Genomic DNA, 24,316 nt, shown 5'->3' on the forward strand with positions numbered 1-24,316 from the left:
TTCCCAGCATTATCAAAATACAGGATCTCAAGGGGGTGACCTTAGTGCCAGTCCAGGTTTTGCACTGCTCAACAGATTCTGTTTCACACACATCAGGTGAGAGGTGTGTCTGCTGAGCTCCTGTCTGGTCTCTTTCTTTGGTCTTCACTTGAAATTCTGTCTCTGTGTCTGAATGAAGCCAGCAGGTAAAAGGGTTGAAAATCATCTGACAGTTTAGTAGATGCTGAGGCATAGAGAGTCAAGAGTGATGAATCTATGAAAAATTCTAGTTGCTCACATGATTTTGCTTCATTGTGCTTTGTCTGCAAAATCAAAGGAGTGTGTGCTGGTTTGAAGGTGAACCAGCAGGGGAAATGAACTCACCACGAGAGAGATTATAAGTCAGAGCTAAAATTTAATAATAATATTACAATAACAACACTGACACACAAGGGAAATTGCTTTCAACTCACAAAAACCCAGCAGTATAACCCAGTGTCCTGGGGCACAAACCCAAGGGGGTTTGTTTGCCCTTGTGCTGAGACCCCTGTGGTTCCCCCAAGTCCAGAGCAAAAGGAAAAGAAAAACCTCTTGGTGCAGGCGAAGGCTGTGGTCTGGGCGAGAGCAGGGATCTCCTCCTGTCGAGGTCCTGCTGCTGCTCTGGATCCGACGAGAAGTTCCCGAGGTCTTCTTACCCACCCCTTATGTACCCTCAGGGAGCACCCAGTCCCTCCCCCTGGGCGGGGACTCACACAATGGGTGATTAACTCTGGGAGCCAGGGGGTGTTGAACTGTTGATGGCCCATTAGCAGCTCCGCCCTCTCAGGCTGAGTGTGAAGGTGATAATGGCTCCCTGGGCAGCTGCTGCTGATGGCCCATTGTCCTTGGGGAATGAATAGAGGGGGTAGAATACACAGCTTTGACCACCCCACACACAGGGTGTGCTGGTCCCTCCTGCTGAACTAGGACAGAGTACTAAAGCCAATAATGTTTGTCATCACCTAAAAAGTAAACCTCTATCCAGTTCTAAGTTGCAGGGTTTGGGTTTTAATGCTCTTTAATTCCACAAACCATATAAAATGTGTATGTGCATCAAAACAGTAAAAACAAGGAATTGTTTGAGCTCTTTTTAAAACGAAAATAAGAATTTTCCTGGGGATAAAACCCTCACAGAAATTTCTGCAACTCCAAGATCAGAGAAAATTTTAGGTAAAGTGAGGTAAAGTCATAAAAGCAGTTAAGTTGGAATTTTCATATCAATTACTTTTAACACCCTCTAACATCCAGCAAAGCAAATACTTGGGCTTATAATGAATTAACCATTCACTTTATATTTCTGAATAAGCTTTAATAAAAAGTGACAAATAATTTTACCATCTCTGTTAGAGAAATGTGGGAAACTGAGTAATTGTTTTAAAGAATATTAAAGATTTAAATGAATTAATATACAGATATATTTTTAAAGCTCACTGTGAAAACTGAGTTTTCTTTACTTACATATGAAGATTTTCCAGGTAAGAATTCTGTCACTGAACAGAGTTTATTTGTTTAATAAAATGTTTACAATAACATGTGGTCGCAAACCATTAAAATTTAGACCTTCATATGGGAAAAAAGAGGCATTTTTCATATGAATATTTTAGGTGTCAGAGGTAAGCTAATCTTTTTACCCATTAGATTAAATAACATTTATTTAGTGTATTTATTATCTGTGAAGTATCTGCATGTTTATTATTTTTTGTAAGTCTTAGGTGTGCTAGACCATACCTTGTTCCCTGAAAGCATTTTAAGAATTTCAGCAGGCATTTGAAGTCTATAGCATCTCTGAAAAATAATAATGCTTTACTAAGGAGCATAGGATATGGAGCATGGGCTACCATGTTAACAGATGTAATAAACAATAATAACACAGAGGCTAATTCATTTATAAAGAGAAAATTTGGAGTTTAATTGAAAAAATGAACTATAATCTTCTATAAAAAGTCCTTTGGACTTTCAAAGACTCCTTGCCTAGAATGAATAGAAGTGGGTTTTACAAATGAAAGTTTGTTTTGGCTCACTTACTGGCTTAACAAAAATAACAAAAGCTATCTCCATGAAGAGACTTGGTCAATATGCCTGTGCATGAGGCTTTGAAATTCCAGGAAAACAGGAAATACCTGCTGCTAATTAATAGTGCAAGGAAAATTTGCCCTCAGTGAGGGAGGTCCAGGTTGGGAGGAATCAGGACATACACAAATCCATGGGGCCTGAAGTGTTGCATCTGTGGATATGTTGGAGCTGGCCCTTTCCATTGCAAGGTCACTCTCAGGTATCTTTGAAAGGTCATGACAATCAAGAGAGGTCCTGAAGGACTTCAGGACTGCAAATATCACCTGTATCTTCAAGAAGGGCAAGGAGTAAGATCCAGGTAACTACAGGTAGTCAGCTTCACTTAATTCTTTGGGAAAGTAATAAAACCCTGGAAACCATTTCCAAAAATGTGATAGACAAGAAAGTAGCTGAGAGTAGTCAGTGTGGAGTTACAAAGAAGAAATCCTGCTTAACCAGCCTGGTATCCTTCTATAATGAGGCAACTAGCTTGGTGGATGAGGGGGCAGTAGTGGATGTGCTTTACCTTGACTTTAAAACAGCTTTTCATACCAGCTGCAAAACAATCTCAGAGAGAAACTGGTGAAGCACTGATTAGTTAATGGGCAGTGAGATGGAATAAAAACTTGCAGAATGGCCAAGCCACTGGAACAGGTTGACCAGAGAGGTTGTGGAATCTCTGTCTATAGAAAAACAAACAAACAAACAAACAAACCCTGCCTAGATATGGTTTTGTCCCTGTAGATACAGCTACTTGCTGTAGCTGACCCTGATTAATCTGGGGTCTTGGACTACATGAACTCCAGAAGTCCCATCCAGCCTCAAGTGTTCTGTATTTCTGTGATTCTGCAATTAGAGGAACCGCACAGTGGGTCACATTTGATCACACATCAGAAGTTACATCAAGGGAAATACATAAGTTTTTTTCCACCAAAGCAGTAGCTCCACCTGTAGTTTTTCAGTGCAGAGTATTAGCCTTTCTTCCAGCTTAGTCTTTGTCCCAGTACCTCATTTCTACCTGGACAAAATGTGTGTATCTCTGGGCTGTGTCCTCTAGTAAGGTTAATTCATCAGTTTTAGGGAAGTATTTGATTTAGGTTGCTCCAGATTAAATGTGTCAATCTTTCCACTGTGAAACCTGAAAATATTGTTTTAGTGCAATAGGACTTTGCCCTCAGTGATTACAATATATCTGATTGATTGGCTGCAATCTATAATACTGCAGGTATGACATTATCCTCTTGCCGTAATGCTGCTCTTTGTGAGTTCAGCTGAGGTGCAATTTCATCAGAGACTATTTCAGCATTTTGTTTCACTGAGCTTAACCTTAAAAAGATATTATTGATTTCGTATCTAAACCACAGTTTTGCAGACTGCAATAACTAGAAAATTTATGTGTATTATAAAAAAATAAAATATATGCAATATATGTAATAAAGTAGCGGTTCATTGCATGTCTTGAGGTAAGTTATATAAATCATAAACCACCTATCCTCTATACAGTTCCATTTTTACTATAGTGTGGAAGGCATGGAGAGAAAAATAGAGGAAAAACTTAAACTGCAAACACAAAAGAAAAACAAATCACTGATTTTTATGAAGAATGAGGATATTGACTGTAATATTTTCTGAAAACACTTGTTTTATTTTTATTAATACTCATTTATCTAATTATTGAAATAATGCAAAGCAGGATGTTAAGGGTGATAATATGGTTGCTATTCTAAGTTAAATAAGTGCTAACTGAAAAAGGCTTACGACTCTATGGAAATCTATCACTTTGAAAAAAGTGGGTTTGAAATTGTTAATAAACTTACAAGGATTTATGAGATTCTTCATTTCACATTTAACTTTGTCTGTTTCCCTGTATTTTTTGTAATACTCTGAGATGGGGCATGTATCTGAACAACAAACCAGAGACAAAACTTTATTAAACTAAAACAGCTATTTTTGTGACTGAAATTATAGAACATATTCATGCCAGTTAATAAAGGCCTGCTTGTATGCTATGTGGGGAAAAAAGGGATCAGTGAGAAGACACCTCCGATAATTGATGTTGCTGAGTGTGGGTGTTATACAGATGCCAAACCTGACTTCTTTCTAATACCTTATTTTCTCATCCTTTTAACTTAAAATTTAGAATGGCAAGAAAGAATCTAAAAGGAAAATTATTTTCACCAATAAGATTTGCATTTATTTCTCTGGACAAGACAGATAGGGCTGCAGTAGTGCCACTGAAATGAGCCCTTTATTTTTTCCTGTCCCACCTCATCTATGGTCTCTGCTGGGCCATAATTGCTGAAATTTGCAGCAGGAGTCTGTTGTAAAAGTACTCAATTCATTACCTTTTGGAAATGAACAATTGCACACAAGAGATATGAGGATTTATAAAGATGAAAGTAAGACAAGAATATTTTTTAATTTTTTTTAGCAACTGTATACAAAATGTCTCCTGCTTTTAACATCTCTGAGTTTAATCACTGGCTTAGGTTGGGAGCACTCCCTCGTTGACTGGAGAGTAGAGGGTTTTACTTGAGTGAAAAGTTTCATGATGACAGACTATCTATTCATATACTGCTCTGACATTTGGTGAGTTTTCATAAAACACATCTGGTTCTGAACAAAAATGCAAACAAGGATTACTTTGGCTGAAGTTATTTATAGATTGTTCTCTCCAATTTTTACAGCTGTTGCCAGTCTAACTATAGCCCACCTCATTTGCTCTGACGACCTTATATTCCTATGCAGTAATGGTGGACAAAACAAACTGTTTTAAAGAAACTAAAGAGAAGCCTTGGCATTACTGTTTCTGATATTTTAAAACCCATGGAGGATTTTGTTTTCAGTTCATTGATGATCTGAAAAGTGTCATAGGCTCACTATGCCTGTTGGTTCTACCAGTAAATGTAGGTAGGGTGAGAAAAAGTCAAGATGAGTTGTGAAAAGAGATAAATTACTAAGCATAGGAGTTATTTTATTATTGAGCACTGGGGAGTAAGCCCAGGAAAAAGTAAGTGATTCCAGAATATTGAAAGGCCTGAGCTGATGTTTTCACAGTTAAGAAAATTGATAGGTTTTCTCTCACTCCTATTGTCTCTGGGACTACCTGTTAAAATTCACAAGATTAATGGCTGGAAACCTGTTGGGAAAAACTGCTATCTGTCCTTTTTTTCCAGAGGAGGGTATCATCCTTTGCAATTACATAATTCAGTACTGTCAGAATGAATCTATTAACCTTTCAGAAGCCTAAAAGACTGAAATTTGGACTGTGGATTTCTGTAACCTATTATGGAATGGAATATTAAGGATTAAATACTTCTAATACTATATTGAGGAAGACAGAGACATTTAAATCTATTTTGTTGGAGTTGCAATAATAGGCAATAGGAGACCCATATTTTCAAGTTTACGTGTCTAAGCTCATACACCAAGTTTATATTATGCCATAATAGGGCCATACTATATACAATACACAAACAAATGCCTGCAAGAATTCACTTCAAAAGATGTATATTTGAGTTAGTTTTAAAATTTATTATGTTTATGTAGTCCTTCTAACACAAGAAACTGTAATAAATTGTTTCTTTATTTTTTTTTATAATCAAGATGTGACCAATAGCAGAAAATCTTTTAATAATGAGTTCTTAACTAAAGCATGTTTGCAATCTGAAGTAATTAATAGGATTCTTGAGAGGTTAGGAAAAAACCAGAAATATGCAAAGTAAAAACAATATGTTACAGAGAACATTAGGATGTGCTCACATTCATTTCAGTATTTCATGTTACACAAAAAATTATAAAAATATTTGAGCTGTAGTCTGAGATTTGTTGATTCTTCCCTACATATATTGCTAAGGTGTTGAAATGTTTTGATTTATTTGCCTTTCTGTCCTTTCCCCCATTTCACAAAGTTATTCAAAAAGCACAGAAGAACAGTAGAATGAACGATGGTTTCCTGATTGCCCATGTTTTAGCATTGACATTGACAGATTCCTAGCAGAAATGAAAAAGTTTGGAATTTATAAAAAATAAAGATTCTAGATCGTTGACAAGGTAGGTGTAGATTCACCACAGTACTTTTCTGAGCCAAACATGACACAAGACAGAACAAAAAATTGATGGAACTACTTCATCATCTGACCATCTTTGCAAAGGAAGCATTTTTCTATTCTGAAACATTTTGTTTCTTCCTATTAACTAATAATTAAACTGTAGAGCTGCATTATGTATTTACAGAACCGTACTGGCCTGGATTTGAATCTCACAAAATAAATATTAATTATTAACCCGAAGTGAAAATTTCATTTTACCTGAGTCAACTTTCAAGAGTTCAGTGAACGATAGAGACTTTTGCATTTACTGATGTATTTTTTATTTTTATAGTTAAAATTTCAGTCCTTTTTTTCTTCTTTTTTTTTTTTCCAATTATCTCCCTGATATTATGCATATTTGTGAATTAGAGATGATAATTTCCCAGGTAGAGGATGATGGCTCAGTGGCTCATATTGGTCATAAATGATCTCCTACAAGTATTGCTAATGATGACAAAAGCTGACACAATATGTGCAAATAGTTGCACTCACGGAGAATATTTTTATATTGCTCTTCATTAGTTTACAGTAAACCTAAGAATTATACAGCTACATTTCTTTTTTTTTGGAAATATGTAGCATTTGATTCTGCTGTATTATCAAATCATCTTTTCTATATACTAGAAAGCCAATTATTAAAGCATATCTGTGAAGCTCTAGTACGTTTATTATTGTAGGGCTTATAAATGCCAAACATAAGTAAAGCCCTCCCTGATGTCAGGCACTTCATAAATGTGTTTACTGGGTATTGATAAAGTATATCATGTGGGCTTGTGCTGTAATTTATCTTTGTGGCAACCTTCCTATGAATGTGCTTACAAGGGCAGTCGTACTCAAAGATGAGGGACATCATTCTCATCTCACTTTGGTTTTCATGCCAGTAAAAACTCAATAGAGTAGTCCAGATTCATATTGGTATCACTCCTGATATCTGTAGGCACAATTAACATGAGAATTGATCTCCTAACTCAGTACAGAAAATGCAACTCCACAGAGAATAACTGAAAAGAGAGAGGGACTGGATTTGACAGTCAGATCCAAAAATCATACCCTTAATCAAACTCATTCTTGCCAAGTTGAATAATTAGTAACATCATATGAAGCAAAATATTTGACATGAAATACAAGGATTTGAGGGCTTTTGTAACAGAATTTAACAAAAAGACAGCTAAAGTCACCTTTTTACAAGAGAAATGCTGTTATCTGCTTGTCATCTAGTCGTTCATACTGTACAGTTTTTGTCCATATGATGACATATATCTTCCAGAAATACTAAGATTCATCTTCCATTTGTGTGTTTTCTACTCATATTTCTCACATTTAATCAGAGTGCTCTCATCACTAAACTGCAAAATATTTGGGGTTGGCTTAGGTGATTTGGTGTGTGCTCCCCATCCTCAGCAATTTCATGTGAACAACCTCTGAAGTAGAGAGACTGAAATTCAGATTTGCAACTTTGTAAGGATTCAGTCTGTATGGCCAGAGAGCCAGCCTACATTTCTGTACTGATTTTGGCTGGGATGGAGCTACTTCTCTTCATAGCAGCTGCTATGAGGCTGTGCTTTGGATTTTTTGCTGGAAACACTACTGATAATACTGGGATATTTTATTTATTGCTGAGTAGCGTTAACAGAGAGTTAAGGCCTTTTCCACTCCTCACACCACTCCACCAACAAATAGGTGGAGGTGCACAAGAGTTTAGGAGGGTTCACAGCCAGGACAGATGGCCTCAAAGACCAAAGGAATGTTAAATAACATATGGAGTCAAGCTCAGCAATACCCCAGGGGGAAGGTTTACCATGGGGTCACTGCTTGGGGACTGGCTGGCCATCGATTCATTGGTGGTGAGCAATTATTTCCATTTACATCACTTGCTCTTCTTTGTGTTTTTTTCTCTCTCTCTCTGTTGTTTTAATTTTCATTACAATGTTCTTTTATTATTATTATCATAATAATTGAAAATAATAACAATAAAAATTCAGCAATAATAAATGTTTCAATTATTAAACTGTTGTCTCTGAACCCACAAGTTTTCTCACTTTTATCCTTCCAGTTCTCTTGACCCCATCTTGCTGGAGGGGAGAATGAGTGAGCATCTGTATGGTGCTTAGCTGCTGACAGAGGTTAAACCAGGACAGTTTATACAGTTTATTGAATCTTACACAAAGAGAGATAAAGGAGTAACTGGTTTGGATCGTGTTAAGACTCTAGCAGGTAGAAACACTGATTTTTTGGGGGTTTGTAGCTACATACTTGGGACTTGTTTAATCTGTTGAAAGTGATACCGAAAGGGTTTTTGTTCCGATTTTCACATTTTGTAGATTTTAGGAACACAGTAGTTGTGGATTTTTAGAGGGTTAATATTTCTAACAGTTTAAGTTTAATGCCTTTCTATCACTACCCCTGTCCCAGAACAGGGAGCTCAAATTCCTTTAGTTAATTAATCTTGTTTAGACTCCTTTCCAAGGTAAAGAGCTGAAGGATATCAGAAGGCCTACAGAATGAAACATAAACACAGGTCAGAGTGATCCAAAAGCCAGAATTGGATGAACTCCAAGAGACCTTTGTGTGCCTGAGGAAGAAGAGTTGATGAAGACAGAGGGTCTTGACGACCCCAGACCCAATTCCAGGGGTTGGTCCAGGGGTGGGACTGGGGCTGGACTGAGAAATGTGTAAAGCAATGATTGGAGGGATCTTATTATAAAAGCCATGGAAACAAGAACTGAGGCACATGCATGTCATCCTGTATTCCTGTGGGCTGTAGGCCCTGTGATATTAAAGGACCTTTACTTTTTATCTTACCCTGCACTAACGTGGCTCGAAGTCCTGTTTTTGGGGGGAAGGGTCATTCACGGCATCAAAAGTCTTCTGATTTGTAGGATGGACATATTGAGAATTAAACTCTTTGATAGTCTGAGTCTTGTAATCTCCCTCCTACCCAAGCTAAAAAAAAAAAAAACAAAAACAAAAGGAAAAAAGAAAAAAATACATTTATTTTGAAAGTGTTTAGATAGGTTGTGAAGCTCAAGAAAGTCAAATACAGAGAGAGATGGATGTTTTGACTCTAATCAAATGGGATTTCTTTAATTAAACAACTTGGAAGATACCAACATAACTGATTTGGCTAAATTCAAAGAAAACATATGAACAATGTGAGAGGTGAAGTGAGCTTTGTTATATCATTTTACCACTTCTTTCGTTAGAAGATACATCATCTCAAATGATTTAACAGTCAATTTTTATAGGTACCAACATCATAGACTTTTTTTTTCCCCTGTTGTTTTATTTTCTTACTCAAGGTATTTCAGAGGCCAAGGTTAGATGGTCAGCTGTTGCATCATATCCATAGTCACAGATTTTATCTGGCTTTTCTTGTGGCATAATCAACCATCTTACAGTACCACCAAGCTTTTTCTACTTCTTTATGTGTAGAAGGATGGTTGCTTTATATTAGCTCCTATTTCACATAAGCAAAACATTTTTCTATGCTAATAGATTTGTTGTAAAGTGGCTGCAGAAAGGTTCCCACCCTCAGTGAATAATGGATACTTTGTCAGTAAGCAATTTGCCTCCATTCACAGAGTTGCAATTATCAGCCTTGCTGGACTGATGGCAGTTTTGAGTGCATGTGCTGGTTTAAAGGCGAACCAGCAGGGGAAATGAACTCACCACAAGAGAGAGATTATAAGTCAGACCTAAAATTTAATAATAATATTACAATAAAAACACTGACACAAAAGAGAAATTGCTTTCAACTCACAAAAACCCAGCAGTATAACCCAGTGTCCTGGGGCAAAAACCCAAGGGGGTTTGTTAGCCCTTGTGCTGAGACCCCTGTGGCTCCCCCAAGTCCAGAGCAAAAGGAAATGAAAAACCTGTTGGTGCAGGTGAGGGCTGTGGTCTGGGCGAGAGCGGTGATCTCCTCCTGTCGAGGTCCTGCTGCTGCTCTGGATCTGACGAGAAGTTCCCAAAGTCCTCTTACCCACCACTTATGTACCCTCAGCGAGCACCCAGTTCCTCTCCCAGGGCAGGGACTCACACAATGGGTGATTAACTCTGGGAGCCAGGGGGTGTTGAACTGTTGATGGCCCATTGGCAGCTCCGCCCGCTCAGGCTGAGTGTGAAGGTGATAATGGCTCCCTGGGCAGCTGCTGCTAATGGCCCATTGTCCTTGGGGAATGAACAGAGGGGGTAGAATACACAGCTTTGATCACCCCCACACAGGGTTAGCTGGTCCCTCCTGCTGAACTAGGACAGTGCATCATGGAGCTTTAGTGTTTCTTGCTGGTCTGTATGTCACAGTAGTGCATCCGTGGTCTGATCCAAGTAGATAACTTTATAAAGATCTGCTCTGTTCTTTGCTGGGATAGAACTAATTTTCTTCATAGTAGCTGGTATGGGGCTGTTTTGAATTTATCCTGAAAACAGTGTAGATAGCACAGGGATGTTTTATCTATTGCTAAGCAGGGCTTATACAGAATCAAGGCCTTTTCTTGAATGCTGGAGGTGCCCAGGATGTTGGGAGATAGCCAGGACAGCTGACCCCAGCTGACCAAAGGGATATTGCAGACCATATGGCATCATGCTCAGTGTATAAAGCTGGGAGGCAGGAAAGGGGAAGAAGGAAAGAGGGAATATTTGGGGTGATGACGTTTGTCCACTCACCATTATGTCATTATGCATGATGGTGCTCTGGTCTCCTGAGGATAGGAAATGGGTAAATGAACTTCTTGTTTTTAGTTTGCTTGCATGTGCAGCTTTTGCTTTATCTGTTGAACTCTCTGTATCTCAACCCATGAGCTTTCTCACTTCTACCCTTCTGATTCTCCCTCCCATCCCACTGGGTATGAGTGAACGAACAGTTGCATGGGGCTGAGTTTCTGGCCAGAATTAAACCATGGAAGGATCAAAGATCATTTAGAGTTTCATTTCAAATACTTCTCTAAATCAGTCCTTATGTTCATACTAGTGATTGCTGAGGATGTATGGCTGTTCTCTTTAGAAGGGACAACATTTGCCAAACTTGGTGAGGTTTTTTGTTTCTGCAGTACAATGACTCCCATCGATTAAGGGTTGTTGCAGCAGCCAATGGCATGCACCAGTTTTGCTATTCCAAAAACATTCCTTTGCTCAGGCTACTTAGACTAATGGCAGTATAATCTATGTCAGAATCAAAATTCTTGTAGGAGCACCATTTATACTGTATTTTGTTATTTTCAATAATAAATCTCAGAAGTGATATTTTATTCCCCATTTCCATTTAATGGGTTTCTAAGGCTGAAGTTTTGGGAGACACAGTAAATATGATCAAGATTCCTTCATTATTGTGCTTTAATCGATTTCCCATGCTTACTGCTGTGTCATTTAACCTTTTCAAACTGAGGAAATGAATAAATGTAATCTCAGTGTATTAAAGCTTATGTGGGAGGTAAGTTCATACAGGCTCTCCCTCTGTAGCTCTCTTTATCGGTTAATTAAGCCATGCATAATGGTACATAAATCCATACAAGACAGTCTGAAGGAATGACTAGCAACAGCTAATAATGAGAAAAAAAAAAAAACCAAGATCTAAGAAAAATCTGACCTTCTGTACTTCCATAATATATAGGAAAGATATGCATTGAGGGTGCATGTCAGGTCGCAATTCTGTTACTAGACAAGAATCTGAGTTTCAGAGGAACTAGCACCTTAAAAATTTAGGAAATACGGCACCTTCCTGATGGCTAATTGTTCTGATTGGATTTCTAAGTCTTTATCTCCTTGGTGCATTTGCAGTTTTCTGGGCAGAGGTACATAAGGTTCTAGATTTAAATGTCTAGTGAGTATCTGACACCATGAGAGCACCAAGACAGGTGGAAGACTGGCTGGAAGAGTGACACATAGCTTAAAAAGAAAATGCAAAACAATAAGTGCAGACTAAAATAAATATATATATATATTTGCCTTTGAATTGCTGGACAAGTTCCAACTGTGTCATTAAATATATTTTTCCAGGCCAGTCTTCCTCCAAAACCAGTAATGAAATTGTGGGGAAGAAGAAGCAGTGAGGGGAGACCCTCTGCCTCAGTTCTCTTACTGTACAAGTGTACAGCAACAAGCTGATATGATTTTTTCAAGTGGCAAAGTACCAGATTCTCAATTATTTATCTTGCTGAGCCTTAAATTAGGGGAGAAAAACAAACAAACAAACAAAAGCCAAAACAACAAACAAACCAAAAAAAAAATCCAAAATCACAAAACAACCCCCTGAAAAAAACCCAACCAAACAAACCAAACCGAAAAACAAAAACCCTCAAGAAACAATCAATCAAACAAACAAACAAAAACAACAAAGAAACCCCCCAAAACCCAAAGAAATAAATTCTTCGTAGTGAACTCTTTTTGCAGCTGATAAGGCCATCTGTGCAGCAGTCTTGTATGGCAACACCTATTAGCCTCCCATTTTTTTCTGTTCCTCTCATTCATCCCCTTTTGGAAGCTGTAGAAAATGAAGCAAGCACTGGCACTGCTCTTTCCTTACTCTGTAGTAGGTATTCCGGAAAGCAGTCCAGGAGACCAACAGAGAAGGGGTTAAAGTGCTCTGTGTCTTTCACTTGGTTACTAACCTTCCAGCCAAGGGGGAATTGCTCTCCTTTCACTGAAGTCTTTCAATCTCTTTGCATTACTTGTGGTGCTGTATAACATTTTAAAAGCTCCCTGATTGACAGACATGGCCGGAGGCAGAGCTCTGCTGGGAGAACTGTAATGTACAGAGTCTTCTCAGCAAAGAGAAGTTGTATAGCACTTAAATTGAATACAGCATGATTTTGGCATTTGTGAAGCAGTGCAGGCTATCACAGTAGGGTTTTTTTATATTTATTTCCACCTCCTATATGTGGCTGGGCAATTCAAAAAGATACTTTGATTTCTTTGCTTGGTTTCATTTTTTTGATATGTTTCATGGTTACTATGATTTTTACCATAAAACTCTGCAACCATGGATCAGCAGAAGCCCAAATGTTTGGAAGTTTTGGAACTGAATTATGTATGAACATATTTATATACCACTGAATGCACTGAAGAGAGAAGCACAAAACCACATGCAAACTGTTCAATAAAAAAGAAGTATTACCAAATACATTAATATTGAGTGCAGATCTCTAGTGTGGTTGGATCCTCTCTTAAAGTTTCTTTGCTTCAATAAAATCCATAGACTAAAAATGATAATGCAAGTAAGAATTTTGTACCCGTTGCACTAAAGAATATTTTGCTCTAAATGTAAAACATTGAAATGTCTTGAACATAACTTAGAAAAAGTTTATTTTAAAGGTCCATGAGCACGTGGGAGTTCTTTCCTCATTTTTTTTATCCATTCTGAAGATAGAATTAAAACATTTGCTTTCACTGGATACCTTTTCACCAGGTTTTTGCTTTCTTTTTTTTTTATTAAAACTTAAGACACAGCCTTTTAAAACAGAACAGAAAATCTTGCCCTAAAATCATACTAGGAAGTGCAGTTATTCTTGTAGGGTGCTTTTTTTCTTCTTTAAGAATTGCTAGGTTTTCCAGACTCCTAGTTATAAATCCTTTTTATTTAAATACTTCAGCATGTACCGAAGAAATAAGAATGTATATGTTATTTATTTTTATGGATAGTAATAACATTATTCATACGGAAAATATAACCTTTGGCACTATTTGAAAATGGAAAATATATATGGCTAGGTACTATATAATTCTTCTTTTTTGAGGTCCCTATCATGTCATTGATTTTCAAGCATAACTCTATTGATTTGCTAGAAACCCATACTTAAAAATCAATGACACAATATGGTCCTAACAAAGTGGTGAATTCCATAGTACTATAAATTATATTTTTGTTTATAAATGTAAAATGAATCTATCTTAAAAAATTCCAAGGGCAGTATTTTTATACCTGGCAACCAGCAGACTATAGAGAAGATCACAAGATGCTTTTCTAACAGGGAAAGTAAACAAAACATTTCTGCTCTGGACAGTAGGATGAAAGAGTGGCTCCTCTCTTCTCCAGTGTTTTCTTTGTAAATCTGGAGTAAATATTTTTTATCTCAGTGATGGGTAATACTTTTGTTTGATAACTGGGTCAGAAAGCAAAGGCTACAGACCTGTCCTCAGGCACAAGGGGTATGCTAAGCAGAGCAAGAATGGCATGTTTCTGTGACAACAATGTTCTAGAGCAGCTCAGTGCTACAAAGGAAATAGTAATCTGTTTTAACTGTGATTCTTAATCTTTTTCCCTGTGTGTAGAAACTAACTAGGTGTGAGAATTTTGATGAACGTTTCAATGTAATTTTATGTAATTTAATGTTGCATGTAAATCTCTTTTATAGGTCTCTTTAGATGGAATTTAATGCAGCAAAAACCTTGTCATCAGAAGGATTAATGCCTGCATTAGCATTTCTGCAATAAAATCAGAAGCTAAGTGGTGAAGGCCACAGACACCTCAAACCTGGATTCCTCTGCTCTGCGTTAAGTGCTGGAGTTTTTATTACTTGCCGTAGGGAAGCCATTGCCAATGCTTACAAGGAACTGCTTGTCCCTGCTTCTCTGGGTTCTGTTTGATGGAGGCCTCCTAACACCACTGCATCCACAGCCACAAGAGATTTTAGAAGCAGAGACAAGAGAAAATGTTGTCCCAGTGCCAGGGAGGAGGTCATCTGCCCAGCGAGTCAAACGAGGCTGGGTGTGGAATCAATTTTTTGTGCTGGAGGAGTACATGGGCTCTGAACCTCAATATGTGGGAAAGGTAATTTTTTACTATTTTTTTTAAAGTTTAAATAATAAAAATCGAAAAGTGTATTTTAAATGTGCATCTATTTCTGGTGGGGCAAATCTTCTTCAACTGGCAGTAGTTCCCTTTGTTCATTGCTTTTACCATTCAGTCTCTCATACAGTCACTATATATTTTCCATATATGTATGTTTGTCTTATTTCTTTGATTTTGCAAATAAAACAAAACCAAAAAGCCAAAAAAGGGGGTTTTGAGATGCTTGTGGTCACAACCAACTTTAACTGAATCTACTGTAATAGCATACTTGATTTTTATCAACAAGTATTTGTCTGATATGAAGAGATAAGATTTAAACCATAAATCTCTAGCCCAGAAAGCAGAGTCATTTCTGTGATTTGTATGGTTAGTTCAAGTCAGTTTTTAGCTAATGAAGACAACTATTTTTTTCTCTGTTCTCTTATGCTTCAGTACCATTTACTTTTATCTCTGATTATTCAAATTGTTTTCAGGTATTTCTAATATACTTTATTGCTTCATAATTCAAACTCTTGGATTATGGGTTTCATACTGCGTGTAGATACACATACTCATACATGCAGAGAATTTATTAAATTGTCTCATTATATTGCTACTGTTTCTGTAACAGGGCATAAGTAATTGATAGCCAACTGTTTGAGGGGTCTGTGGGGGCTGAATTTAAATAATAGAATTTACAAATGGGAAAGTTGAAAATGAGACTGGACAAAATCTGAGCGGAGTATATAATTGGATACTGTGCATACTTTTGATTTTAGGGACCTTAATAAGAAGTCAGGGATTTGTTTTCTGGGTTTCCCTGCTATTTCCCTAGACAGAAAGGTTGAAATTCACCTATAATAAAACTGAGTGATCATGTTTCAGTTTTACTTCAATACCATTTTGTAACTTTTTTTTTTCTTTTTTTGAATTTACAATCCAGGAGTCTTTTTTTTTTTTTCTCTCCAAATATAAATAAAATTATCAGAAAATTATTTTTTACTCCTACGCTTCCACAAATTCTGAGTGGAGAATGTAGAAATAAAGCATGTGGTTCACTGTATTATTTAACAAAGCAGCCAAAAATGCATTTGCATATTATACAGGTAGGAATCTGTGCTAAGCACTAAAATATATTAGTCAAAACAATTTACTAAGCAGTATGTTTATAACACAAAGGTAATATAATGAGCTGGTTTTACAGTCTGAAGAAAGGGGAATTGCATAATGAAAAATTACACATTAGTGATATCCAGTTGGTATAAATTACACTTTCTCTAGGAAGTATTTTTGTTCTGGCAACTCGCTAAATATGCAAACAAGGACTCTAATCACATTAGGTGGTAGCACAGGCAATGTGATTGCTCTCCTTTTTACCTCAGAAAAGAAAGATGTTATTGCTACACCACTATATTTCATTAGTCTTTATTTCTTTATGTAAGATTGTCAGGATCATCATTTAGGGGCAGTTCAAAGCTGTCAAAACAATACTAATTTTGCACAAAATTGAGTATTAATGTAGTGATGGATCAGCTGCTTCATTCATCCTGTCTGTGCCCCATTGACTAAGTTTATAAGCAACTTTAGAACTAATGGGATATTTTCATTAAGAGTAACACTTATCACAGATTTACCCGGCATAGTTTTACCTTTTGAGACTTTTTTGAACTGTTACATGTTGTGGAAAAGACACCTTTCAAATATGAGGAAATAATCATATTGCAGAGTAGCATATGCAGTAATGAGGTTTCTTGACAGGATATCATATAACACTGTTACATAATAAGTAAAATAAAATACAGAAGTAGCTTAGGGGTGAAAGACAAAATAAGTTAGGATGTTTAGTTAGTACATCAGTAACATTAAGATAACTTGCTTCTCAAATAGATCATTAATTCTAGATGATAACTTTTTCCAACAATGTTTATCACCTGCTAAGCATCCTCTTTACATTTATTACAACTTCTTGTTTCAATATATCTGACCAAAATAAAAAACCTGCCAGTTTTTGTGCCGTCTTTGCCGAATCTCTTACAAAAGCCTAACACAAAATGAAGATGTTAGTGTTTTCCCCTTATTTTCCAGAAAGCTTTCAAAAAAGGTATAACACTGAATGGGAGAAGGTTTTAAGAGAAATTGCTCTTTTAAATCCAGATAATGAAAGCCAAATTTAATATAAATTCAATCCATTGTCAACATATTGGAATATACACACCAGTGGCTAATCAATATCTTTAGATCTTATGTAATTATTTTTAAAAGTCACATAAAATATTCAAAGTGTGAAATGAAATTGAGGTTTTGTTTCATTGCAGAAATTAATTTTCAGAAATAAATTATGTTGCATAATTAAGGTTTATTCCAAACCCATATATTTTAAAGTAATTATTTTTATAATTATGCCGTTCTATCTTTTAAAGTATAATAAGTGTAGGATGTTATATGAAATCAGAGGGGCTTTAGCCAGATACCTGTGCATTGACATTTATATTACTTATTATAGAACTACTGCACTAATAATGTCACGGTAATTTATAAATAGGAGTTTAAGAGCTGACAATTTCACTAAACAGTTAAGGATGACTAGTTAATTTTGCAAACCTCCTATAAGAGAATACTGATTTACAGCAATAATATTATCTGTTACTGGCCAATGAACACAATTCCTTTCATGTCTGTTTTTAGGAGACTCCCTTAAGAAGTGTCAGATTGCAAATCAAAATATAGTTTAGAAACTGATGGGGATTAATCTAGTTTACAGGTGGTGGGTGAACTTGAAATAGTTCTGCAAGTTGACACATTAAAATTTTTTAACCTGAATTTTAGAGTTCGGAAATCTGCTCACATAATCTGGAAGAGCAATAAAAATCCATCAGATTGCTAAACAAAATATAACCCCCGTTTCCCAGATGTCCAGTGAGCAGATTCAGTAAAAAGAAGGCAAAATTAGAATATGGCATTGACATGCGATCCTTGGAAATGGAAGAGGTGCTGGGAGGTTTGCTGTAAAATAAATCTTACTCAGTTACTTTGCAGTGCTTTATTTTTCTTGGTACTGTGAAGCTCCAGAAAGGCTGGTAAAACAGCACATGTGTTGATGAAGATAAAAAAAGCTCATGATTCTTTCTTTGCACAAAAACTCAGTTCTCAGTGACTGGTGAAAAATCAGAGTATCCTCCTCAAGCATGGCCAGTCCCAGCACAGTTTATAACCATGAACAAGGTAGCAGTTTTAATTGCCTTTAGGCAGGGGTAGCTTAAGGGAGTGCAACCCCACTGGAACACTACAAATCTTTCTGTAACCTTTCTTTATTGCTGTGTTTGAATAGTGAGCTGCAGAGGCAGCAAAACAAACTGAAAGTTCAAGAGGATAAAATAGACAAGAACATTACAGGTTCATTGTCAAGATAATTTATAACAACAATTCTGTGATGCAAGTTGCAATCTTCCCTTTCTATGTGTCTGCAATCCTAGGATGTGAATGCATTGCAACTTTCTTGTGTTGTGCATCTGCACAGTTGCTTTCAGTAAGAATTTTTGCTGTCTGTTCTCAAGCTTGCAGAGATGGGCATATGGCAACTTGTACTGAATGAAGACTGAGTGCATAGGAAAAGATTTCAAAGTCCTCTTCAATGTGATGGCCATTTCTCTTTTATTTTCTATTTTTGGGGGAAAAAAACAAAACAAAACCCACCAAAAATAAACAAAAAACAACCTTCCCCCCCCTCCTTCCCCAAACCAATCAAGCAAAAAAACCCCAAACACCCCCCCAAAAAGCCCCTCAAAAATCAAACCACTCAGATTGTCAGATATTTTTTTGCCAATTAATAACTTATCAACATTTTGTTCTTTAAATCTCTGTCACATTATACACAGTTACGTGCAAACTGCTGCAGATATTTTTTTGCAAAGAGAAAGAGGATGAAAATTTAATACTCAAGACTGCTCTATAGCAGCACAGGGTGTGTGTAACAATATGGTATTTTTCATCTGCCTCAGTCCTGAGAAAGCCTCACCATCTTCAGGGGTTTGTCTATATATCAAGGCAGAAACTGTGCTGATTTGGAGGTAGCAGAGCTCTAATCTATGACCAGAACAAAGTGATTTTTAAAACCTAATAAATTATCCTCTGCATCTGAAATACGAGCATAGAATTCATTTATATATTTTATAGTGGATAGTTTTTAATATAATGAAATTAATGTTGACCACTTTCCATCAGCTTAAATCAGCACATCCTTCTGAATACACACTCTTATTTACAGTTATTTTCCCTCTTGAGTAAGTGCCTGGATGGCAGGGCAGTCTGTAAAGGAAATTTTGCACTGCTTGTGTAGAATCTGTTCAGACAAACAATTTTACAGTGCTGTGGCTATCATTTTGGCATTATTCATAAGCTCTGAGTTAACTTGAAAAAAAAAATATGTGCAGTGAATTTGAAAGCTACTGCCCTCTGAAGAAAATAATGCTTCAGTCTGTTCATAATAAATGTACCCTGATTCATCTATTTTTTAAATTATATTTCTACTAGATTTCTGTTTAGAGGGACAGAATAATATTACAATTAAAGTTGTCAAAAGGCTTTTTTATCAGATTCCACTCCCACAATTGAAATAATAATATTAGAGTGAGACCAGTGTACCATTTCCATTAGACATTTGCACAGCGCCATCATCAAGGAGATGAAAATTGTTTCAGGGACTGCTGCTGGTAATGTGTTAATTGACTCCCATGATGCAGGACATCACAGTTACTCATTTCTGGATGATTTTAATATGAAAGATATGCTATTTATAAGAATGATCTTGTTCAATACATCCTACAAGAATTCATACTAACACCTCTCTCTGCTGATATCACAATGAAATCTTGTTGGGCCTTGGTGGTCCTTAGATCATAATTTAAAGTGTAATCAGACATGAACATTTAACCTGGCTTACTAAAATGGCTGAGTTTATGCCATGCACGTTTTCAGGTAAAAGTACTGTCATATTCTATTACAGATAAGAAAATTGATAAGGAGAAGTGAAATGGTAAAAAAAAAATGTGTAAGAGCAATCAGAACTGGTAGCAGAACTCTGGATTTCTTGCTGTGTTCAGCTGAGACCCTTGTCTCTCTCACTTATGTCTGGCTGGTGGAAAAAGTGATGACTTTAAAGCTTTGCATTATGTATATTGCATAGAGCATATGAGACACAAAGCAATTTTGGCAGTTGCATGTAAAGGTGTGAGAGGGAAGTGAAACTATGGAAACACAAAACCCTCATGAGCAAGTCAGACACGCATTTAATGTTTACTCTTGCAAGCTTACAACTTTACAAGGTGTACAAAGACCTAGTTTTATTCTTGCATGTGGTACAGATGAACAACTTAAACAGAATGTTTCTTATTTATCTGGTGGCTTTGCTTTATTTATTGATTTTCTAAGGTAGCTCAGAGTAGGAAAGTTAGAAGCAAAATACTGGTAAGTACTAACACCTCTTGCCTGTGGTCCTTGCATTCATTAAAATTTTATGAGGTAATTGGAGATGAAACAGAAAGAACTGTGTTTTCACCAGCAGCATGGGAGACAAGGAAGAACGAGTTCAGAATGAAAAGAAATCAAAATAAAAAGGAATGATGAACTTCTTGAGCTGTCACCCCCATTTTAGAGGATGTTAAAGGTTGATATTATTCTGAACAGCTGAGGAGGTCAGAGACAGAAATAGTTTGAGCTCTAAAATTTAGCAGTCTGTACAGCTCAAGAGTTCAGTGGTCAGTGTAGGAGACTGGGAGCCTGTGGTCCTATTAGAATGAAGTGACTGGCTTTCAGAAGACCTCTGAACACAGCTGAGTGAGTAGTGCTAATAATGCTAGCATATGTCTCAAGTTTATATTGCCAACACAAATGGAGAAATTCAAATGGGACTGTAGAAATTAGACTGCTAAGAAAACACCTTATACCTATTGTAGTTTTGTTTGGAATGTCCTTGTATAGATGGCTTTGTCTGGGAAGGAAGTTTGTTTGAACTGGGAAATAGGTGAAAGAATAGTTTAAAAACTATGTATAAAATTCTTTGAAGTACTTGATTTGAATAGACAAAGCAAAACATAATTGCCACTTTTAGTCCAGAAAAAATGTGAAGATTTTAAATTTATTTAATCTAAATCTGGAGGTTGGCTGAGAATTTCTGATTCATCTTGTAGACTTTGTCATAGCATTTCTGACAGTCAGATCAGACACAGGTATGTATTATGTATGTTGGCAATGCAAACTGAATTTATAACTAGTGAAACATTACAACATCAATTACAATTGAGCTGAGATCACAGTGTGTCCTATCTGGAAGACCATCACAATTAAATAGAAACTTTTGACTGCCAAATGAGGAAAAAGTATTAAATACCTGTAGCCATTCCACAGTTTGGATAATACTGTGTAAACCAAAATGACAAGATAGGTTCAAAAAAGGAATAAAAGTTATGATTGCTGCAACGTGTGTGATGTCAAAATTAAGGGGACAGAATAATGCTTCACTTAAAGATGGTACAAAAGTATAAATTCTCAAAAGGAAAAGTATGGAAATATTATAGAATTGCTAAGTGGCAAGAGACAAGATTAAAGGTCAGGATTTCATATCTATGAGGTGGATTGTTTGTTTGTTTTTTAAATTTGTGGGCTTTTTTGTTCCTTTTGCTCATTCTGGAGGGATGAGGATTTGGTATTAAAACAGCTAATGGAAAAAAAAGCCAGTTTCAGAAATAGAAATAATTGATAATTCTATTCAAAATAAATAGTTGTTAAAATGGGAAAATAATTTGAGTATTTATATAATTTTCACTGAAGAACAGACCTGCAGAAAGGGACCTGGAGTTCCTGGTCAAAGACAAGTTGAATATGAGTCAGCAGTGCCCTGGAAACCAGGAGGGCCAACCGTGTCCTGGGGGGCGTCAGGTACAGCATCATCAGCTGGTTGAGGGAGGGGATTGTCCCACTCTGCTCTGCACTGAGACGGCCTCACCTTGAATATTGTGTGCAGTTTGGGGCACCACAATATAGGAAAGATGTTAAGTTCTTAGAGAGCATCCAAAGAAAGGCCATGAAGATGGTGAAGGGCCTGGAGGGGAAGCTGTATGAGGAACGGCTGAGGTCACTTGGTCTTTTCAGCCTGGAGAACAGGAGATTGTGAAAGGAAGAAAAGAAAAGAGGAAAAAGAAAAGAAACGAAAAGAAAAAAGAAAAGAAAAGAAAAGAAAAGAAAAGAAAAGAAAAGAAAAGAAAAGAAAAGAAAAGAAAAGAAAAGAAAAGAAAAGAAAAGAAAAAAGAAAAGAAAAAAAAAGAAAAAAGAAAAGAAAAGAAAAAAAGAAAAGAAAAAAGGGAAAAATTTCCAATCATGTGTCCATCAGAAGCTTATAGAAGAAGCTAATGAGTTAGAAGGTTATCCCATTTTCAGTCGCTGGAGTTAATACTCTTGTATGTAAGTCATAAACAGAAATGATCGGGCTCAGCAGCCTCGTCAAGTGCTGCAGTTCAACCAGCATGCTTTGTGAGTCAGGACCCTGAAAATTTTCTCACAGCAGATGTCCTAAAGAATGAAAACCGCTGTGCTTCTGAAGCAGATATATGAAACCACAATTTCTAACTGTTTTCTGACATGGAAATCTGTGCACTTCGAACTTGTATTGGTTTTATGGCAGTGACTGTTTCCCTTTCCCTCATCCGTCTCCATGTTCTGCAGGTTGTAAATGACTTGTAATGACTTGCAATGACTTGTAAATGACTTGTAAATGACTCCTCTCCCTCTATAATCATCCTCTAATCCTTCTGTCTCCCTGTGCCTGATATTGATTCTGCTGAAAAAGTTACAATTGCTTTAATTCTTCCAGAGAATCTGATACATATCCACTTAAATTCTGAGCAATGAACCTGGTCAATGGTAGCTTTGAACTCCACAGTTTCTCTTCCAGTTTGAAATAGACCTTGTATATCCAAAAAACTTGTTTACATTTTCCACATGTGTTGGCAGAAGCCTAGGTCTTTACCACATAAAAATGTATTCATAAAGCAGATTAGATCATATTTTTTCTGCCTGGAAAAAAAGTACAGAATACTTAGCATGAATAGTCAAAAACAGTTTTAACAAAGAAAAGTGGAATATGACAAGACTAAAACTGAGGAAATAATAATACATAAACCAATTTTATTTAGATGACCCAGTAGCAGAAAATAATTTTCTTACAGGAACACTATTGCATAGTATTCTTTCTCTGTTGGCATTTGCTACTGATAATTTAATCAATCTAAATGGAGATTATAAAATCCCAAATAATCCAATAACCTTATAGAGTCATTTGCAAACTAATTATTCTGTTTCTAAGGGTTGAAGATGATCTCAAGTGTAAAAGCAATCTGGTTATAATTGCTTTTTTTCTTTTCAGGATTGTTTTTACACTCTGGTAAACTCTTGGTTCAGTTCACTGTGCAGTACCAGATGGTACTAGATGCATGTATTCTGTGACCATTGCATGGCAGTGGTACATGCTATAGTGCTATATAGACAAGAGAAGGTGACTTAAGGAGAAAGATGCTTACGTTAACATGGCTGAACAACATGTCCCTCCTGCCCCCATCCCAGGGGCTGATATCTCATGAAAGGTGAAAAAGGAAGGAGAAAAACTGAAAGACATACTAGTGACTGAATACAACGTCCATTAGCAATGACACAGGCTAAAATTAAAACTAATATAATTTTAATTGTTAGTTACTAGCTTAAATTTAATTTTTCTCTGGAGGTTTTTTCATAAGTACATGTAAGAAAAAAACCCAGCCTGTTGCATTGCAAAAATAGAAGAAGGGTAGGAGAAAAGCAGGTTAAAATAGGATAGGTGGAGAAATACTCAAGAAGGAAGATGGCAATAGAGAGCTGTTTTATACAAATTCAGAAATTGTATCAATAAAGGTGTAAAGAAACAGTAATGGTGGTAGTCTAGATTCTGGTCCTTTTAGAACTCGTGGGACTTCTGCTGTTGCATCAAGAAAGCTGGATCAAAATGATGCTCCATACATGTCATCAGAGTATGCCAGCTCCTCTCATACTGCACTAGCATTTTTTCATCAGTTGATGAGATTTTCCTTCCTCTAGGTTCACATACCTGCACTTCATTGTATTCTGAAATTATTTGCTCTGGTGATGGTAGCCAAAATGTTCTGGATTGATCCATGGCAGTGTTAACTTAAAAAGCTTCATAATGACCATGGGTTTTGCCTGAATAGCTGTATGCAGTAGCTATTTCTGTATTTACAGCAAAAGAAAAAAAGTGAGTGTAAAGAACAAAGCTGAGCTTGGGGAAAAGACTCCCGTCTTCTAGCACCAACTGTAATTATAGAAATTATTACCTTGTGTACACTGTATT

General features: G+C 36.5%; 1 protein-coding gene across 1 annotated transcript in view; it reads left to right on the top strand.

Moving 5' to 3' along the window:
- The window catches only part of CDH12 (cadherin 12), a 596,819-nt gene that overhangs the window by 414,374 nt on the left and 158,129 nt on the right, over positions 1–24,316 (top strand). The window contains exon 4 of the mRNA XM_071553154.1: positions 14,510–14,925. Coding sequence (XP_071409255.1) covers positions 14,695–14,925 — 231 coding nt within the window. The 5' untranslated portion in view covers positions 14,510–14,694. The remainder of the gene's footprint in view (positions 1–14,509; positions 14,926–24,316) is intronic.

Source organism: Pithys albifrons, chromosome 4 (genome assembly GCF_047495875.1).
Source record: "Pithys albifrons albifrons isolate INPA30051 chromosome 4, PitAlb_v1, whole genome shotgun sequence".
In the NCBI taxonomy this organism is placed as follows: domain Eukaryota; kingdom Metazoa; phylum Chordata; class Aves; order Passeriformes; family Thamnophilidae; genus Pithys; species Pithys albifrons.